Here is a 20,289-nt window from a genome sequence, read left to right on the forward strand (position 1 = left end):
ACCATGAGGTAGTTTTATGTGACTAATCTGTGATTATGAGGGATATAACAAAAACACCTTAACTTTAACTGCTGTCCACAGCTCAGTCTTACATCCATAGATCCAAATGTTAAACTAATAAATCCCCTGATATGAGAGTGTGATTTTATTTCGCCAACCTTTACAGCAAACAGCAGTAAAGCAGGTTTTTCCATATAACAATGGCTTCACCATACAGATTGTACATTCAACCAAGATTATGATGCCCAGAAAACCCCAGTTTCTGTTCTTTAGCAAATCTGAATTAGTTTATGGTGACATTTTGAAAAATGGTACAAATAATAATAATAATAATAATAATAAAATATACATTAGGTTTATGAGGGAGGGACTCATCAAGTCAATTTTCATTACCCTAAATTCACAAATAATCAAAATCGTACATTTTCACAGTAAGGTGATTTTGTCAGTTGACATCAAAATCAGGATAAATCAGGAAACCTTAACTGTGAATTTTATTCAGAAAGCAGGCAGATTTTAGATGCTATTTCAGACTTATTTTAAAGCTTTATACTGGGATACAACTGGGAGCAGGAGAAAAGCAAAAGTGCTAGCCTGAGGATTTATTTATTTTTCTTACAGGGGAGCATTTACAGATGAATGAACAAATGAATGAATGAAATTTACATGGTCTCCATGCCAGCAGCACATGGTATCGTTTGTGTTTGCTCCCTCAGCCATAATAAGAGCTTCTGTCTCGTATTGCTCATGGATGAAATTTTAATATAAGAGTTTGCTGGAGTGCTTCTAGAGAGTAAATAACAACAGGGGGACTTTGGCAGCAACTCATTCTTATGTGGCCAGATTTGTTCAGCAGCTTCAAATGGTCCTTATCCAGCTGGAATGTCACAGGGCACAATTCAGGAAAAAAACCCTGAAACATTTATGGTGCTTTTTTTCTACTTTGTTGTACAGTCAATGTAGCTCTTCTTGGAGCTCGTTTTCCTGCTCCATTTTTTCCTGTGGACAGCACACCCTGCGTATGGAGGATCTGCTGCTCATCATATCAGAATGAGATGTAGCACAAACAGATAATCTCCCTTAGTAAGTTTATGACAAAACACATTTATTTAACATGTTTAGCTAAACAAACCAAAGTAATACTTATAAAGGAAAAACTTCCTCTGCTGCGCAGTCGTATTGACATATCATACCCATGTTTCACAGTAATTTTAATAAGATCTCAGAAAGTTCTGGAGTAACCAGAGTTGTATTTGGCTATATGGAGCAAAATAATAGTGCACTGCTCCTCGCTTACCTGTTTCAGTCCACTGCCAGTCACTCCTACACTTTTCTATTATTTACAAGAAAGAAATTCAGCTGTTCCGACGGTCATGGGGTCTAAGGTAAAAGAGTCCTGTCAATTACAGTGCTCAGAGAACGCTTTTCTTAAAGTGCAGTTAGCATGCTAAAAGGCCAACGTCTGTAAAGCAGCCAACTTCAGCTTTGCTACATAAGCAGAAATCTCAGCTGCTGCAGCTGCTTTATGTAGTCCAAAATGTCACAAAGTGATAATACCTGCATAATAAGCACGTTGACCTAAAACTGCAATTAAATTCAGTGGGTATTTATTCTGTCTTCCTTCAGACTTGAATTCGTCTGTAAAAATAAAAAGTCAGTTTTTATGCAGACACTGACTTAATATTTATCTTACCAATTCTGACTGGAGTGGTATTTATTATAATTTATTAGTGAAAGATATCTAAACTCATTCTAACTGTAATAAACAGTATATAAAACCTAAAAAAAAATAAAAAAAAAGCTAAAACCCGCAAATACTTGAGATCGCTTCTATAACTAGTTCAAACACCAATTATAACATAATTTGCATTGCTTTTGTATCTCCGCTCTTGTTGGTACAGCCAATCAGCGCCAACGAAAATGAATGGATTGACTGCTTTGTAAATGCTAACCAAGTTAAGTAGCATGTGTCCTTTTTTAAGTTTAATTTTATTGTTTCAATTTTAAGAATGTTTTTGTACTAGTTCTTTTGTGCGGTTTGGTTTTGTCTTTTTATGTGACTATGGATGTGAAAAATGTTAATCAAAAATGAATTACGTACTTTTGGTTCTTTTTTTAGCATTCTGAATAGGTGGAAATTCCTCAAATAATTTGGGCTTACTGTGAATAGCTGAATCTGCTCTAGCATTAGCTTTGGCTAAATACAGTGTTGGTATAGTGATTTAGCATTAGTGGAACTAATGTTTATGATTAGTGCTTTAGGGTTAGTACACCTAAATTCTTAGCTAGCAGTGCCCACCACTGTTGGTGGGCACACCAACAGTGTGTTAATTTTTTTATTTACTGAGCAGGTGCTTATTCTAAAAAGTTTTAGCATTACTGGTTTAAAAGTTAATCCAAGTATGAACAGAAATATAGAGGTCATCAACAATTTTCAGAGATCGGGAAATGAGCAGTTGACCCAGTGCTTTTAGTCATGCATCAGTTTTCGCAAAGCTGTGTTCTTACCCTCAATCTGCGTCCATATACGGTGACTTGACCACGAGCCTGCTCCTTCCTCTGTCTCCACTCCACCAGGTTGAGGCCGTTGTCGATGGCCAGGGTGATGTTCCTCTTGCTGACGGTGGGGTTGACCGTCCCGGCCAGCAGGTGGGGCTCGGTATACAGGGAGACCTCCATACCATTGGCAAGAACAAGCCGCAATGAGCCGTCCAAACCAATAAAGTAGCTGTTCCGAACTTGTTCTGAAGATGTAGAGAAGATATTAGAAGTGTTACAAGGGAAGAAACAGTCTAGCTGATGTAAGAGGAGCATATCTAATATTTCTTTCTGTGAGGCACAAATATAATGACCTAAAATGGCCGCACAGCAAAAAGGAAAGCCTTTAGCGGCAGTATTTAACCGAGCCACTGTGGTAACGTTGAGTCTGTGACAACAAAGATCAATAGCGTGAGGTTTCAAAGCACCAGTAAAGTAAAATTTTACAGCTGTTGCAGCAGCCTGGAGGATACTGAGAGATGAAAACTATCAAAGCAGCTAGCTTGCCTGTGGCCACAGAGACGGCAGGGCATGCACATTTGCACAGATTCACGGGGGATAAATCTGAACCTGCCTGTTTCTTTCCCTGGGTGACAGCCGCCTATGTTCCACTTCAAGACCAGTGATTAATGCTACCTCTGAGCATCTTATAGACATCCACTAAGAAAGGCATTGTTTTGCCTTTTCTAAAGATAATAAAAAGACCAGGCTATGTCCAGTTATATTTTCCTGAGCCTAATCAAAAAAATTGCACACTGGCATATTTTGGAGTAGTTGTAAAAATGGTTATGATATTTTTCCTTGCTTTGGGCAGACAGTGATCACAGAATAGATGATCCGTAGCAATTGTTCACACCCCTCACCACTGCAACAAAGTAAATGTAACTGGTAATATTATTTTTAAGATAAAGAAAACTTTTGACTAGTAAACCATGACCACTCTTATTTTCCCTGTGGTTTAAGAGAAATTAAACAATGGAGTTGTTCATCTACAGTTTCACTTTCAATCAGTTTAACACATTGTTGAAATAATTATGAAAACAGAAAAAAAACGTTAAATTGTCACCGACATGGTGATGTTGTACAGAGATAGCAGTGTATTAATTAGAAGCAGAGTTTCTGGTGCTACTATAGTTATAAACAGATGTATAAGTCAGGATCACTCAACAGAAGCTTTTAGTTTGTTTGATCAATGGTGAAGTGAAGCTTTTCATCTTATGTTTCAGATGCTGATCATGACGAACAGGTTAAACGACAGCTAAAAATGACAGCTATTAATGGTCAATTAGTGTCAGGTCAGGTTAAACAGGATGTTTTATTGCCACAGTGCATTACAAAATCTCCACTCAGTTGTATTTTTCACCAATTTTCCTGGAGGGTCTAGTAAGGACCACCTACACTGTGTTTCCTGATTCATTTTTTATGACATAAAATCAATTTTTATTTTTTTTTCTTTTCTGGGAAATGGATGCTCACTAACACATGTTCTTAAAAATAGAACAGAAAAGAAATACGGCTTTGATTACGGGCGATGATTTAAAAGCAGTCGCACACCAGGCGTTGTACCGTTTATAAAGGTTTTCTGAGATTTGCACCCGAGTCGTCTGCCTTTGTCTGAGCATTGTAAAATGAGGGCAAATTTCATTTCCTCTGCAACAAAAGTGTGGACGAATTGCATCTGAAAAGGTCAAAACCTTATATCAAAAACAAAGTCATGCTGATTCTATTTATCCATTTCACTGTTATGTTGTTTTGAGGATTAAATCCCTTGTATTGTTTTAGTAAAAACTGTTGAAAGTCTGGCCTACCAAAGTACAGGTTGAGCCACAGGGTACTCCCACTGCAGCAAGTTCTCAAAGAGGGTCAATCCGTAAAGACAGCTATTTTTCCCCTAGCTCTTTTCTTGAAACTAGTTTGCCTTGAGGCTTCCTACATGGAGCTGCAGGCCTTCCTGAGTTAAAGCAGGAGTTAGACACCACTGTTACCACAGCTCCAAAACCCATGGAGCGCTTCAAAATTCGGTGAATATCCATCCATCCATCCATCCATTCATTATCTAAACCTGCTTATCCATGCAGGATCGCGGGGAGGCAGGCGCTTATCTCCAGCAGTTGATGGGCAAGAGGCAAGGTTAGACATACTGCCGGTCCATTGCAGGGTGTTCATTGCTTGTACAGTCAAAACTGCTGTAATTTAAGCATGAATATGCAATTTACTACAATCAGGCAATCCTTACAAGTAAGTAACCTGCTCAGTAAGGAGAAAAACTGAGGCCATCCCTGGGGCAAAGTCTCAACAGCACCAACTTCACTAAAGACATAACTTGGAGTTTGACTTCAAAGAGAATCTAGTGATGGCATGACCAAACAGACTCGACGAGGTGCTTAATTTATGAGGAAGAGGAACATGTCTCCTGTCAGAACAACTCTTCACCCTTTACTTTTTTAAGCAGAGTAGCACTTTAGTTTCTAACAATTTTCCATGTTAGAACCAAAAAACTTCAATGTATTCTATTGAGATGTGTTTAAACACAGATCTGGAAAGTGTAGCCTGAATTTACATTTAGTTAATTTTAACCTCCAACCACCAGATTTCTTCAATTAAAAAGTAAAAGTCCCCTAATTACTGGAGTCCATCTCCCTTTACTTTAATCTCAGTACAAATTCAGCTGTGCCGTTTGGTTTGTTAGAGAACATTAGTGAACAAACAGCAATATGAAGACCGAGAAGCACAACAAACACGTGGGGAAGAAAGTTGTGGAGAAATTTAAAGCAAGGTTAGGTTATAAAACAATATCCTAAGTGTTTAATCCAGTGGTTCCCAAACATTTTCTTCTGCGCCCCCCCAGTGGTTTCCAAACATTTTCTGCGCCCCCCCCTATGGATTACAAATGGCTGTCTGGTTGAAACGACACGTGTGACGGGGGAGAGGGGGGGGGCATCGACTTTTTTGGGGGCAAAATGAATGTATGTAGCTGAAAATAGACACCAACATCGGTAGCCTACAAGGTACTTGTTAAGCTTAAGGCTCTGTATTGATATTAGCTGGTCATCTTTTAGCTAACATTACCTGCATCCAACAGCTTTACTCAACTCAGTCGGTTAGTTTGGAGGGAAAAACTGTGAAAAGTTGTTTGCGTTTTGCTGGTTTGCTGCCGTGATTCTAACACAAACCTACGTAGCTCCGCCCAGCAGCAGCAGGTCTCCTTCACAGGTGTAAACCCAGCGCAAGCGTCGTAGTGCTCATGTTGCGTTTAAAGGCGGCTCGGAAAAACAGGTTACAACATGTTAACAGATTAAACAGTTTTAACTGCTGATAAAAGTGACAGAGGACACAGATATGGGAAGTGTTGAAGCCTCTATTGTATCAAATTGACATAGGAATAACAGAGAGTTGGCCACTCTAAGGTAAAAACCCAGCGCATACAGTGTTCATGTTTTGTTTTTTTTCATCCAGACGGCTTCCCGCGCCCCCCCCTGCAATGACACGGTGCCCCCCCTAGGGGGCGCACCCCACAGTTTGGGAACCTCTGGTTTAATGAATCACTAAGCAATGTTAAATCCATGATCCAAATAATTAAAGAGTAAGACTCTACAGAAAATCTGCTAAGACATGACCTTTAACCAAAACTGAAAGTGAAATTTAATGGACAACTAGCAACAAGACTTAGAAATTGATGCTCACAGCTGCTCTCTGTCCAGCTTACTGAGCTTGAGATATTTTTCACAGAGGAATTGGCTAAAACGTTCAATTTCTTGATGTGCAAAATGGATACAGAAGATCCCTCGAGGCTGTATTTGTAGCCAAAAATGCTTCTACAAAGTATTGACTAAATCAATTCAAAACGCACACTTAGCTTTCCAATTTTATATTTATATGAATACATGTACAATTAGTGGTGGCACTTGAAATTTTCATCAAATTAATTTCAAGGTTTGTAATTTTTTTTTTTTTGTATTTTAAAGCAACATATAAACATAACATTTTTAATTAAAAAACTCTTTAAAAATTATTGAATAAACATATGTGTTTTTATAAGTTATTTAGGTCATTCAACCATCATACAAGGGCAAAATACTATTATACCCATTCAGCTTTTTCCTATGAAAAACTACGTTAGAAATGTGGACCGTGGACGCTGACATTAGCGTTGCGGACGTCACTGCTTGCTGCAACATGTTCTGCACTGAAGTGGCATTTTAAGCTTGAATACCTTCTGTGTCTCCTTTTAGCACAACTTTCACATAAAATACTTTTTACCAGAGTCCCATCAGATTACTTTTGAACTAAAAATGATCCCCCAGAAGGTAAAGAAAGGCAGCTTTGTTGTCCATTGGTGTTGGTTGTGGGTCATGTTTAAGGGCGTACCAGAACCACAAAAATACAAAAGTTCCAGTTGGAAACTTTGTATGTGGAAAAAAAACAACTTTTTATCATATTGAAATATATCTAATCTAATTCCCAAGTACTCCTTGTTTATATGCTGGTCTATTTGGAGATCCCAAAAAATCCATTTGAGATTCACGGTGTAACATGAAGTGTTATGTTACACCTTGTGTTTGTGTCTGAATACTTTTTGAAATTACTGTGTTGTGTGAACACTATAGGATATTACTCATGCCACTAAGAAATGGCTACACACCCTCACAGACTCCATTGATGTCCCTCAACCAATAAAATGTGATGTCAAACCAGAGGGATAAAGTTGAAAGGTTTACAGTCAGGCAGTGCAGTAATGAAAAGAGTGTATGTGCAATTGCATTTTATCCTTTCAGATGACAGTTTAATGTAAATGCTCGGTTTGACGCATTGTGTCAACGAATTTGGGTCTCAGACAAAAATTGACTCCCATCACCGAGGCACTCACCTTGCAAAAGTGTGTAGAAGTTGCCAGAGGCAGACAGGTTGGTGGTGACTGTGATATCCTCTCTGTTGGAGCCCTCTGTCTGGATGCGGACCGAACTGTCGGCTTCTGTACGGTAGCTGCTTACTCTGCCGGTGGGGTAAGTGATGTTGGTTAGTCGTCCGTAACCGTCGTACCTACGATAGAGAGTATTTGAAATAAGGATCAGCTGTAGGGAACAGAACCAATTTAAAAGAAAAAATGACATCTACTTCAGCAATTATGACTTATTCTCTGTTAAGTATTTCAGTGCTAATTTTTTTTCCTTCCTGGTGCCACAAACTGCAAAATGCGATTGTAAAAAGACAGCAAATCAACCAGTGTAGAAAAGAAAAGATAATAAATTCAATAGTCACCTTTAATTGTCGTGGCACAACAAGCTTTAAAAGTAAAATCTTCAGAGGAGTAATTATACTACCATAGAGTTTTGAAGATTTTACCTTTTTCAACATTACATGGAAGAAACATAAATTCAATTACTTTATAATGCGTAACTTCTAATGATAGAAACCTGTAATCAACCATTGCATAAATAAATATTTGCACCTTTTATTGCAAGATTTTTCTGCTGATTTCAAATGACCTACACATTTTTTAGTCTCAATAAATGCTCAATTAAACTAAAACAAAGAAGCGTTTCAAAGAATTATGTTGGCCTGTCATAATAACATAATAATGAAGCTGTTGTTTGATCTTTCTGTTTGCATAAGGCCATCTGCACTTACATTGGAGTTTCATATGAGGCAGGAAGAGATGATGTTCATGTAAAACAGGGTTCACTGACGAGTGCTATGTCAGAATTTGGAATGTGAATCTGTATTTTTATCTGTTTAAAATACCTATAATTAGCAAAAGTGTTTTTAGTTAACAGAAAATAATTTTCTGAGAGTCACACATTTATGGCAATTTTCCAGCTACCTTTAACTCAGTGGCTGTTGGATAATATGGCAGAACTCCAAAGTTGCACCAAGTGTCCGCTTTTGTTAGTTGTGTTTGAAATGCTACAGGAAAAAAGGGTAAACTTCTTCTAAAGAGAAAGGTTTCACAGCAAAGATGAGAAAGCACAAACCTTCTTGCATTTGGAAAACATTTTATTAGCTTAAAAGATTAGCAACATCACCTAATCTCATTATGCAGCCTATGAAAAAGGAGCACTGAAGTGCAAATCCTCTGAGAGATGCTGTCTCTCTCCAGCCTACAAATCAGCTCATCACATACAAGAACATGAGTGGCCAGATTGTTTCATTCTGCTCAGAGAGCACGTCAGCATTGAACAATTTGAAATCTTTCAGATTGCCTGTTCGAGGAGTGGGTGAGCAGTACATTACTTAGAATGAAGACTTTTATCTGTGCACCGAATACATATTAGAACGCCCTCCTCTATGTTGCTGCCTGCTACAATAAAGCCTCTAATAAATGAGACGGCGGGTGCTGGTTTACAGATATTTCCTCAGTGCTCCCATCTCAAATGTCTAATATGGAAAGGAAGAGTGGGAGAAGGATCATCTCAGAGAGATAAATGTTATCTGATCCAAGCTGGTGCAAGGCACTGAGATTCATGCACATTTCTTCCACTCCAGGAAATAGAAAATAGCATCGTAATTAGCATCTAAGCATTTGATCTTCCCTGTCTTCATCTTGTAAACAAACTTAAGCTTTGAAAGCATACATTACTCATGATCTAAATTGTACAGTCTAGCTGCTTAATTTATTCAGCTAGTTTGCCTTTCTCACAAAAGTCCAGTAGACAAATCTTATTCGCATTAGGTGGCTTGATCACTGACCCACACTCTCTCTGTCTCAATTATAAGCCGTGAGCTAGCTAGCTGAGCTGCTAATGGCTGCTGCCTGCCTCGGCTCAGCTGCCCATTAGTTTGCTTTCTTTGAGCAAGAGGGGCACACAGGGGCAGGGTGCTCAAAAGAAGCAGAGAACTGTTTCCCCATGGTTGGCCATGAGTCTATTCGGATCGCATCAGCTCTGTGTGACATGTTAGCTCCATGACCTTTCACGCTAGGGCCCAACAATGGGCCGAACACTTCATGTCAACATCACCTGCAGCACAGTAAATGCCAATTTTACGTGGGGTTTTCTTATTTTGCTTGCTGCCTTGAATTTGAGGGGATATAAAACATTTTAAAAGCTTATTGTTGCAATACATGAGCTAAAGCTAAAGACTTTAGCGTGCATGTGGCAAACTCGAGACTTGTGGGCTAATTATGGCTTTCCATAACTATTTCTGTGGAAGCAGAACTTCAGCATATCGCTTGTGTGCTTAAATGTTTTATCAGTCAAATCAAATCAGTTTTTATTTGTGTAGCACCAAATTAGGTCAGTGTGAAAAAATTAAGAACTACTTCTTGAACGCAGAGAAAATTATAACATTTTAATGGTTTGTTAAAATGTGGTTTTATCAATACATTCCGCCACAACCAGCCTTTTGAAGACATTTATAATCTTAATGGGAAATGAAAATGAAAATGAGTTCGACACCACTGCTTTAGAGAACTAGTGCAGCTTTTTTCAACACATTTCTCTATTTCTACTGGCTGTTGAAATTCACATTACAGCGAAATTATAGCACTGCATCCAAGCTGAGCGGACTGTAGCAAACAGTTTCAATTAATATTTATAAATATGCATCAGACCTGCTGCGTTTAATTTAGTGCGTGATATTCAAATTTTTAAACACTATTAATGCTTGTATATTATTTATGTCAAATTCCACAGAGCAGGGGTGTATCAAGGAATTTTTTTAAAGAGGACTAAATGGGGGCCAATTGATGATCTTCGGGGTGTCACCAAAAATCAAAACCTAGTGATAAACTTTAAAGAGTGATTCAAATATTGATATAAACATAAATACATAAATCACTTAAATAATTGTAACTAATTCATTCTCTTTCCTAAGAAATTAAAAATATCCACATAAACGTTCTATCTTATAGTAGAAAGTGTTTTGCTTCTTGCAAAAATCTTTTTTTTCCAAATGACTGAACAGATTATTGCAGAAATACAATAAAATTATGTGTGACCTCAAACCATTTTGATTAGCAATAAATACTTAGATTACAGGTCAAACTGTAGGAAGACACTTTAAAAATTTACTCAAAAGAGACACTAAAGTCAGTCGCACAGTAGCCCTCCATTTTCCTACAGTTGATCTCAAAGGTCTCTTCTCCTCACAATCATCATCAGCAGCAACCGTAATCTGTTGTAAGATGTTTATAGTAGAGTGGTCAAAAGTTTTTGGGAACATTGATTATAGTAATAAAATTATTTAAGGGTCAGAAGTATGTTTGTGGATACCATAAATGTCAATGGGAGTGAGGTTACCAAGGGTTACAATGAAAAGAAAATTCAGCATTCATTTATTGTTCCCTAGTCGATTCTGAGTCTTATATCTGCACCTAATGAGAATATCCTTTGATCTACACACCACGGGATATAATCACATAATTATTAATACCAGCAAATGTTTAGCAGGGCTCTTTGTTGGATGGAGATAAATGGCGGTTTTGATGGCAGCAAATTCTGCTTCAGAGCCTCAGGTGGTGTTCTGACCTTCAACGCTAATTATTCAAGGAAAAACAAATGCTCTTTATTTGGTCTAAATGAAACATGGATGAACTGATTTGCCTGCAGGTAAAAACAAAGTTATTGCTTGACTTGAAAGAAAAGAAGCAGGAAATTGAGTAATTGAATATCTCCTTTGTTTGGAGCAGACTATAATATGCAACTTTCATAGGAAAAACAACCCCCAAAAAATACAAAGGTAGATATATTTTTAGGAACAAAAGTTACAGTAAATATGTTAATCCAGATTTGTTTATTTCAAGGCATTAAATATATTCAAGGCAACTTTCTGCTTTGCATTTAGTTGTATCGCTGTCATGGTAAAAGGAAAAGATTAAAAACAAACACACGTTAACTTGAAATAATAGTCAAAGAATTCATATTAATTTGACCTTTTTCTCTTTAAAAACATTATAACTGATGCTGTATATTAGTAAACAGATTATGACTTTTTTTTCTCAACATATAACATCAAACTGGAATATTCTAAAGTGCTACACTTATTCTCCATGTCTGTTTATTCACACAAACAAGAAATTCTGACCCTGAAAAACTGTTTTTATTCCATCTTTAAAAAGTCCTTTGTGCAACTTCTGCTCTATGATCTTCCTGTTTCTTTACACATAAGCAAAGGTTGCGGCTCAGATCTAATAATAACCGCAGCTGTTTTGCAGAACGTCAAAAAATATATACTTAAAATTCCAAACACCTAGTGTGTGTTTTGTGGCCAGAGGCAATTTTTTCTACCTCCAGAAATGCAAATATTTGGGTGCATTACTGCTTTCCACTTTCATTCGAAGCATCTCAGGTGACAGCCGAATCAAACACAGGTGATAAATGTGTGTGCATATTAAATGGAGCGTCTGATTACGTGTCAAAGTTACATTCAACTGGTGAGGTGTGACAGATGTCTGAATGGCAAATCTGCTTAATCACATGTTTTGGGATGACATCCTGTTAGCACAGTTCCCACCTTTTGGTACAGCATGTTAGGATAAGGGACAGGCTGCTCAGCACAAATCACGAGAACATGAAATCCTGCGCTCATATGCCGAAGAGTGTGGGAGGGTTTTCAATTGTTCCCACTCAATGTGTGGTTCACCTCAGCCAATTACTACCTCTGGCTATTCTATTATGACTACATTAATCAGCCTTCACATCCCTACGGGTTAAAATTTTCTACCAAGCAGATGCATCTCTATCCATCCTGTATCCAACAATGGAGGGTCTGCAGTCTGTCACTGCAAGGAGGTGTGCAGATGAGTAACATATCACCCGGTAATCCTATTTGGTATGATAACAGCAAACAGGATTACACTCATACTTCCACAGGTCTTGCATTTTCATGGACTTGACATCCAGCCATAAGAGGGGAGTTCATATGCCAAAAAACACTAAATTCACTTTTCTACGAAAACGTCTTAACATAGGATGACAACACAGAATCAAAAGCAGAGATGGAGGCATGAGTCTGTTAGACTCACACTGAAATCTCATAAATGATCTTTACCTCATCTAATTAGGGGTGAAAGTAAGGCAGTAAGTGCAAATCATTCGAATAAAATGACTTATTTTGTGAGAATCCCTGATTAAAAATTTCCAAGCCTGTTTGGCTTCTGATCCAAAGAATAGGATTGGAAGACCCTTGTAACCCTACATATCAATGGTTACAGACTACAGATATTGATAACAAGTTAATCAGTTTAAACACCCAGGATATCCAGGAGAGCAAATTCTTTTTTTTATTTTTTAACCTATTTTGTAATCAAGAGATGACCTCTAGACAATATGGCTTAATGTTTAATCAATGTGAAACTGTAGTGGAATAGTAAACAGATTTCAAGATAAACGTACTAATTGTATTCATATCTACATGTGGTTTAAATATGGGTGAATTTGATAAAAGTCAACGCCTTAGTTTTAGTTATATTTAGATAAAATGCAAACTAATGGGTCAAATTTTCAACATATTTTTTGGCCTACATAAAGATTAATTTCTAGTTCACAGAGCAGGAAAATGCCAACCATATCCAACTTTCCCACAATTTGTCATGATATTAGATTTGTGCCACTTCCAAATATGGTGGGAAATTGGATTAATATGCAATAGTTTTTAAATCGTTGGCAGTCTGAATGGTCATGCTGCATTTTATCTTCATCGCTGACAAAATTCTGCACCAGAGGAAGCTAGACATGGTAAATCTGGATGTAAACAATGGCTGAAAATTATAATTACAAAATTATGAAAGAAGTCTGTGTCACAAAAGGCCGTTGCTAACTAGTTGTCCTTTATTTTTACTAGCTTCCTTTGTTTGTCTTATGATCTTGTAACAATATTGTAAGCTCTCATTGCTGAATAACTTTAAAATCAATTCACAGACTATTGGTAATGTTTCTTAATATTACTTACTCAAAGAAAGTGGTCCATCCATTTTCATTCGTCTTAGAAGAAAGAAGTCCTGAGCTCCCATGATAGGTCATTACAGCTAGTTCTTGACCCTGTGCAGCAACAGTTTTGAGGGCGTTGTTAGTACCAATGGTGAACCAAAAGGTCTGCCCATCAGGGACCATTAGCCACAGAGGCATTCCTGTAGTGTCTCGTCGGATGGTCACTGTATTCTTGTTCTTATCTGTGATACCACTTATATCTCCCTTTCCTGTGTAGGTCAGATTGTAGAGATGGTCTCCTGTTGTCAGACTTTGTGTGAAAATGTGGCTGCCGTTGGAATCAAACAGATAGAGTTCATCATTAATTGGAGAGGATACCTCGTACATACTGAGAGGATTCAGAAAGGGTTTGTTTTTCCGCACGTAACGAATACGAATGTTTCCAAGATCTGCAATATAGAGCTCTCCATCTGGGCACACAGCAAGGGAAGAGGGCGCGTTCAGCTTGGCGTCCTTGGCATAGCCTCCATCTCCAGAGTAACAATCGCAGTTGACGTCATTTTTGCAGTCGCAGCCACTTGGTGCCCCTGCCACCAGAGAGATCTCTCCATTGGTGGACACCTGTCGCACTCTGTTGATTTTCTTTTCATCAGACTCGGCGATGTACAAAACACCATTGTGTGACACAGTTAAGGCATTTGCTGACTCCAGAGTTGCATGGATGGCCACTTTGCTCATGAGAAAGTGATCAATGCCAGGTACTTGGCAGTGCATGGGGCGGCCTGCTACAATGCGGACTTGATGGTTCTCTGAGACTTGTAGAACAACATTGTTGTCCAGAACGTACAGAGAGTTGTCCATGGGGCTCACTGCCAGGTCTGTCGGCCACTCAAGGCGCACCTAGAACAACAAAAATATATTTAAAAAATCAGCTTCAAGTTACAAAGAAGATAATGGAAGAAATATGAATATTAGGCCTCCACGATGTTGGGCATACTTCTAATAATGTGCTAATATTTTGCTTACCGCTTTAGTGTAAACTCTGAGGAGATTTAGCATACTTAGCTTCACCTAAGTTAACTCTTCTGGATAAATTCTAAAGTGTTGTCTTTTGTAAACTAAGTTGAATAAAGCTTGACATCTTTATTGAGGTTTTGGTCATCAAAACCGCAATAAAGGTCATGAAAACCTCAGTAAAGTTTTTGATGACCTTTATTGATGCTGAGAATTCTTCAAGTATTTACAAGTTTAAATCCATCAGCGTCAGCTAATGCACTAGTTACAACACAATGGTTTAGATCAGAGCATAATCATTTGTTACACAAAGTGTGAAAAAAAAAACAAGCCACAATTTTCAGATCAGATTTTCAGTTTGCTTCATGATGACCTGTCAGAAAATTTCCAGTAAAAAAAACACATTAAAATAGCCGTGATGTGACAAAATATGAGAAGTTCAAGGGTTTTGAATGATTTTGCCCCATATTATTATTATTATTATTGCTATAATACAACAGCACAAGTCCTTGAAAAAAGACAAGAACACCCTCAGCAAACAAAAGCCTGCACTGCCTTTGGCTTTTTGAATTATTAGTTATTGTTCTACTGACAATGTGTCAGGCTTTTAACAAATTGAAATGATTGGATTAATCCCATTTACTGGCCTCCTTCTCCCTTATTGTCCCACTGGGATCTCTAAGAAACATAATCTAGAGTGTCATATTTCACCGGGAGCTCACAGGAAGGCTGCTGATTAAATCATGGACCAAAATACAAAAAGTGCTACTGAAAATGCTATTTGCCCATAAAGCGGGAATTCAACAACTCTATGCACAGGCACAGGAGTAACAAATTCCCCAGCTTTCTGATCTTTGCATAACTAAATAAATAAGTCTTAGACTTACATATAAGCCCTTTAGTTTACTATTGAGAAGTGAATGCAATGCTGCCAGAATAATTAATTTGAATCTGACAGGACATTGAGTCCAAGTGGAAAGAGAAACAACTTCAAGCATCACATGCAGTTCATATCCTTTAAACCTCCAGTCATTTTTCACAGGAATCGGGGAGGATTATATAATAGGATAGATGACATACAACAAACGGGCAACTGACAGAAGATACATGTCAGTTTTCAGTGAGCAAAAAACTGCGTTTACTTGGGTAATGAAAGGGGGGGGACTTTAAATTTCTTAAAACCTATTTCTTGTCAACACTGCGGGTTAAATATTTCATGAGCCTGAGTGTGGAGCGGCTCAGGGGACCTGCCTGTAAGGAGGTTTTCACGCCACTTTGACTGATGAGGGGATATTTCCTGAGCTGTCGTCCCACATGCTGTAACCCGATCACAGCCTGCACTTTATACAGTGGGGCTGCTGTCAGCAATGCCTGCCTGATAGGCCTTTTGCCAACCCCACCCCAAAGGAAAAAACTCCCAAAAGAGTGCTCATGAGGTGGGGGAGCAAATCCCAGATTAGTACCAACACCAAGTTTTTATGGTGGATATTTGAAGGCTACAGATGATTTTCTACCTTCTTTCAGCCATTTCTTTTCTATAGGGCTTGGAAGGTTATCAAAGAAAGAATAAGATGTCATTTTTACTAAATTCTCAATTTAAATTGAATGCCAAAGTTTGAGACTTGATAAATCTTTTTAAAGCTGCTAACATCCCATTACAGGTTACCAAAATGAACTTTAGGGCTTTAAAACCTGCAAAAAAAATATTACATTAAGACTTAGAAGACTTTTCTCTTGCTGTTTAGAGCATAGAGTTGTGCAGTGCTGCTGGTCTTCTGCCATTCAAGTGGCCTAAAGAAGGCTGCTACACCTTTTCTTATATTTCCAAGGCAAATATATGCATACACAAGGTAATCCATAATGCTTCAACGGAAAAGCTGAAAAAATAAAGAATAAGAATAAATGCATTATATAACAGAAAATACAGTGAATGAAGGTGTTAGTCTGAGTTTTTGATCAAAAACTCCTGTAAAATTGTAAACAGTGAGGAGAACCAGACTTTCTAAGCAAACTAACCAGACTTTCATTAAAGCGGACTAAACAGGACTGAAGTGAACACACCCTTAGTATCTCCAGTATTTCAGGGGCAACACAGCTACAAACAATTTTTAAAAACCAGGTGAGCAACAAATCAAGACAGCAGCTTGTGAATTCTAGGTTATGAACTGTTTCTGTCAAAGATACATAATTCAGTTTGTAAAACTTATTTAGATGCTGCAGTGATTCTGGAGACACAGAATCACTGCAATAACCTGTGTGCTCAGGTTATTGGAGCACACATTTGTCTTATTCTTCGAATTTTGTCTTAAAAATATCAGCAAAAAATTGTTGGACTTGTATAAAAGTTCAGGAGAGAAATATGGTGAGGGATTTGTCAGCCTGTCAACAACAGTAAATAAACTTTGGATATTGTTGCTGTTTTTGCCAATAAAATCAGAAAGATATAACTGCCTTGCTGTTTTTAAATAAATGTCACAGTGAACTTTAAGCTCTGTTTTTCTCCAAAGGCATTCAGCTTCTCTCAGAAATCAGAAATAAGCAAAAAATAAAGACAAAACAGGCCATATAAGATGTGTCTGGAAGACAATGGTTGAAACCAGATTTTTACATACACTGAAAAAAGATACAAACACATTTTATCCCACTTTCTAAAGTTAGATCTAACTTCTATTGACGTAGGTCAGTTACCAACATTATTTCTGTTTTCTACATGCCAGAAAACGAGGACATTTTTAAAGGTCTGACCCAAGTCATATAGTTTAAAAGACAAATTTCCCTGCCGCTGACCAAATGTATGTAAAATTCTAAATTCAAAAAACATTACAAAAAAATATTCTGATAGATTTTCTGGCATTTAGCAAATGCACACAATTTTAGTTACTCTAACTGACCTAAAACAAGAGAAGTTGGGATTGGTTTAACTTCAGATAGTGAGAAATGTTTAGTTTTTTTATTCGGTGTATGTAAATGTCTGGTTTCAATAATATGTCATTTCTGTAAAAGCTTATTTTTACTCAAGGTTATCACACCATGAAAATCTAATACCAACTCCTGAAATTTTCCAATGATTCAGTCTGAAGATTTGTTTTTTTTATTTGACTAAAATCTGAACTCAGCAGGGAACACAGAAAAGCAAGTCTTTCATTTTGGCAGAAATCCACCAGACTGAAAAAGCAAAACAGGAACAATCTAAGTCCATGGTGTAAACAGATAGACTTCTGAAAAAGTTCAAACTTGTTGTTTTGCAATGAAATAAAAAAAAGTTGAAAGATAAAAACAAAAAAGATTAAAGAGATGAATTAAGAAATATTTTTGCTGCAGTTTCCTCACAGGAGACATGGTGCAGCAAGATAAACTCATCAGAGAGGGAAGAAATTTGACAGTATTTCTTGGCTAAATCAGGTGTGGAACACAACAAAAGTAATGACCACTGCCATGAGCCTTCTCCAGAGAAACCCATTTCTGAGCGAGGTTACAGAGAGTGTTTGAAGTAGGAGCCTGTGTGCTCTGGATGAATTTTTAATGGATGCTTTTTACTGTCTGAGTGTCTCTGGCAGTGCTTGTGTGATTTGTCATCATTGTCAAGCTGCACCCAGCTTGCATGTGTCCTCGCGGCAGCAGCAGTGGGAAGGTGAGTACATATAGGTGCTTGTGTGTGGGAAAAGGTAAAGAACCAAGAAAAGGTAAGGCATGGGTGGTGGGAGGGATGAAATCCCCTCCTGAGGGTGGGAGTCTGGAAATGGGCAGCTGGAGGCTTTGTTCGAGTGTATGAAATCCTATAAACAGAAAAAGCTTTTTTTCCCCCCACTTTCATTTGGCACGCCGGAGCAACTGTTTGCTAGTTGTGCTCAATAATATGCAAAACCAGCTAAATGCTTGAATAATTTGGAGATGTGTAGGTAAGCAGAGTAGAACTGGAAGCACAGTGCCACCTGTGGTTTGGGTGTATCTGCTGTCTGATGAAATGCACTGCATAATTCTGCTCCTATTTCAGGAAAAAAATTGTGTTTGTTGGCTAGCCCTTAAAAATGACTTAAATGTTCAAATGTGTCAGGGAGATCTGTGTTTGTTTCTAATTTTCTGTGTCATCAAATCTGGAGCAGCAAGATCTGGTAGACCCTTCTGCTGTACCATTTTCAGAAACTGGTACAGCATTTAGATGTAGAAAATTTAAATAAAGTACATTTTGAATGAAATGAAACATATTCAATTATAATACTGGGGACACTTCTGCTAATACACAAATAGTGGAGCAAATGTTTTGTTTAGTGCTTTTGGTAATCTAAAAGAACATTTAGCACATTCAATTTTTAAGTCTTGCCAAACATTTTTAATTGGAGTTAATCATGGTCTTGAGTGGGTGATTCTAACACAAATTTGTTTTCATCTAAGGTTGTTTTGTCTGTTGTAGCTCTGACAGTATGGTAAGAGTTGCTCTATTTTAAGGTGAACCTCTTTCCTACTTTCAAGACTTTTGTCGCCTTATATCAAGCAGGATTACCCTGTATTTATCTCTATCCATGACTCCTAACCCAGTGGTGGGCACACTTCCTCTAATGCGCCAATAGAGCTCATTTTTTGTTTGGCGCTTTAGCGTTCTTGCTAACTTTGAAAACATTTAGCGCACCTAGCTTCCCCTAAAGCAGGGGTCCCCAAACTACGGCCCGCGGGCCGGATCCGGCCCGCCACGTCATTTGGTCCGGCCCCCTGAACAATGCCGGATCCGGCCCGCCTGCTCATACCAGAGAGCATTCAGTGTTGTTTTTTTTCATATATTGTATTTTCCGGTTTATATGTGGATTTTTCTTCAACCACCAGGGGGCTTTTGAGCAAATGTGAAACTTACTTTCCCTCAATGGAATATATAATAGTCAGTCACCGTTTCACTCACGGTTTTTTCCATTTGCATTCTGGGTAAAAATCTATCCAAAAGTGTCGTCGTCTCCTCCCCCCCCCCGTCGACAAGAATTTCTTTGTTTTTTTTTACTGCAAAAACTAAGACCACAGAAAGGAACAGCTATGTGGCCCTCGCAGGAAAAAGTTTGGGGACCCCTGCCCTAAAGAAATTTTTCAATTTTTCAGGAGGAATTTCAAAGCGTTAATTTACTTGACTGTTAGTAAACTTTCAGTTGAAAAAATCTGTCAAGTAGTTAACAGCTACAGAGACTGTCAACTAAAAAGTCAGTGCAACTAGGTTAGTGGTGCTCACCACTGGTCTATTTCAATATATGTCTGCTCCATCATACTAAAAATGTAACAATTAAAAAAAAATAAAAGCCTTTAAAATATTTGGAAGTTTTAACTTTCTTCTTCTTATTTAATCTCCGACATACATTACAGTTGTTTCAGAAGCTTGGTTCTAGTTCCTGCTTCTATCTAACCAGCTGGGTCACTATGTTTAACAAGTTTTAAACTCTTTTAGCCACAAAAAAAAAACAAAAAAAACAATGAGAAACAAATGTAACAACTTTTATAACATTATCAGAGACTGACATGAAAGAACACACTGTCCTCACTCTTCTAAGTGAGAAGTGATGCTGGTGTCCCATATCAAAGTCTGTCATGTTGGAGCTGGATGTACTTCCTACATGACCAGACTACAAATAAATATCTTAAATCTTTCTCTAAAAGAAATTACAGCATTTCTTTGGTCACTTTTGGTCCATTTAGCTTGTTGATGTATATTGAAATGTATACTGAAAGAAGGCAAAAATCACTACACTAAAGACAAAAAGAGTTAAATAGCAGCTTCATAGTCATAAACATTCCATTTAGATGATAGCAGGATTACAATATGCAATATAAAAGATTATCCTAGTTCAGCCTAATTTCACAATGACAGATTTTTTTAACACTCCTGGTTATGAAGAGT

At 37.7% G+C, this 20,289-nt stretch overlaps 1 protein-coding gene across 13 annotated transcripts in view; it reads right to left on the reverse strand.

Annotated features, from left to right (window-relative positions):
* tenm4 (teneurin transmembrane protein 4) overlaps window positions 1-20,289 on the reverse strand; it is a 218,941-nt gene that overhangs the window by 15,758 nt on the left and 182,894 nt on the right. For all 13 annotated transcript variants that reach the window (XM_015030423.1, XM_015030419.1, XM_015030420.1 and 10 more), the window contains 3 exons: window positions 13,426-14,303; window positions 7,406-7,578; window positions 2,509-2,744 (listed from right to left, as the gene is read on the reverse strand). In XM_015030423.1, coding sequence (XP_014885909.1) covers window positions 2,509-2,744; window positions 7,406-7,578; window positions 13,426-14,303 — 1,287 coding nt within the window. The remainder of the gene's footprint in view (window positions 1-2,508; window positions 2,745-7,405; window positions 7,579-13,425; window positions 14,304-20,289) is intronic.

This window comes from Poecilia latipinna, unplaced genomic scaffold, assembly GCF_001443285.1.
Source record: "Poecilia latipinna isolate Pla-1442-1.1 unplaced genomic scaffold, P_latipinna-1.0 Scaffold181, whole genome shotgun sequence".
NCBI classification, from domain to species: Eukaryota; Metazoa; Chordata; class Actinopteri; order Cyprinodontiformes; family Poeciliidae; genus Poecilia; species Poecilia latipinna.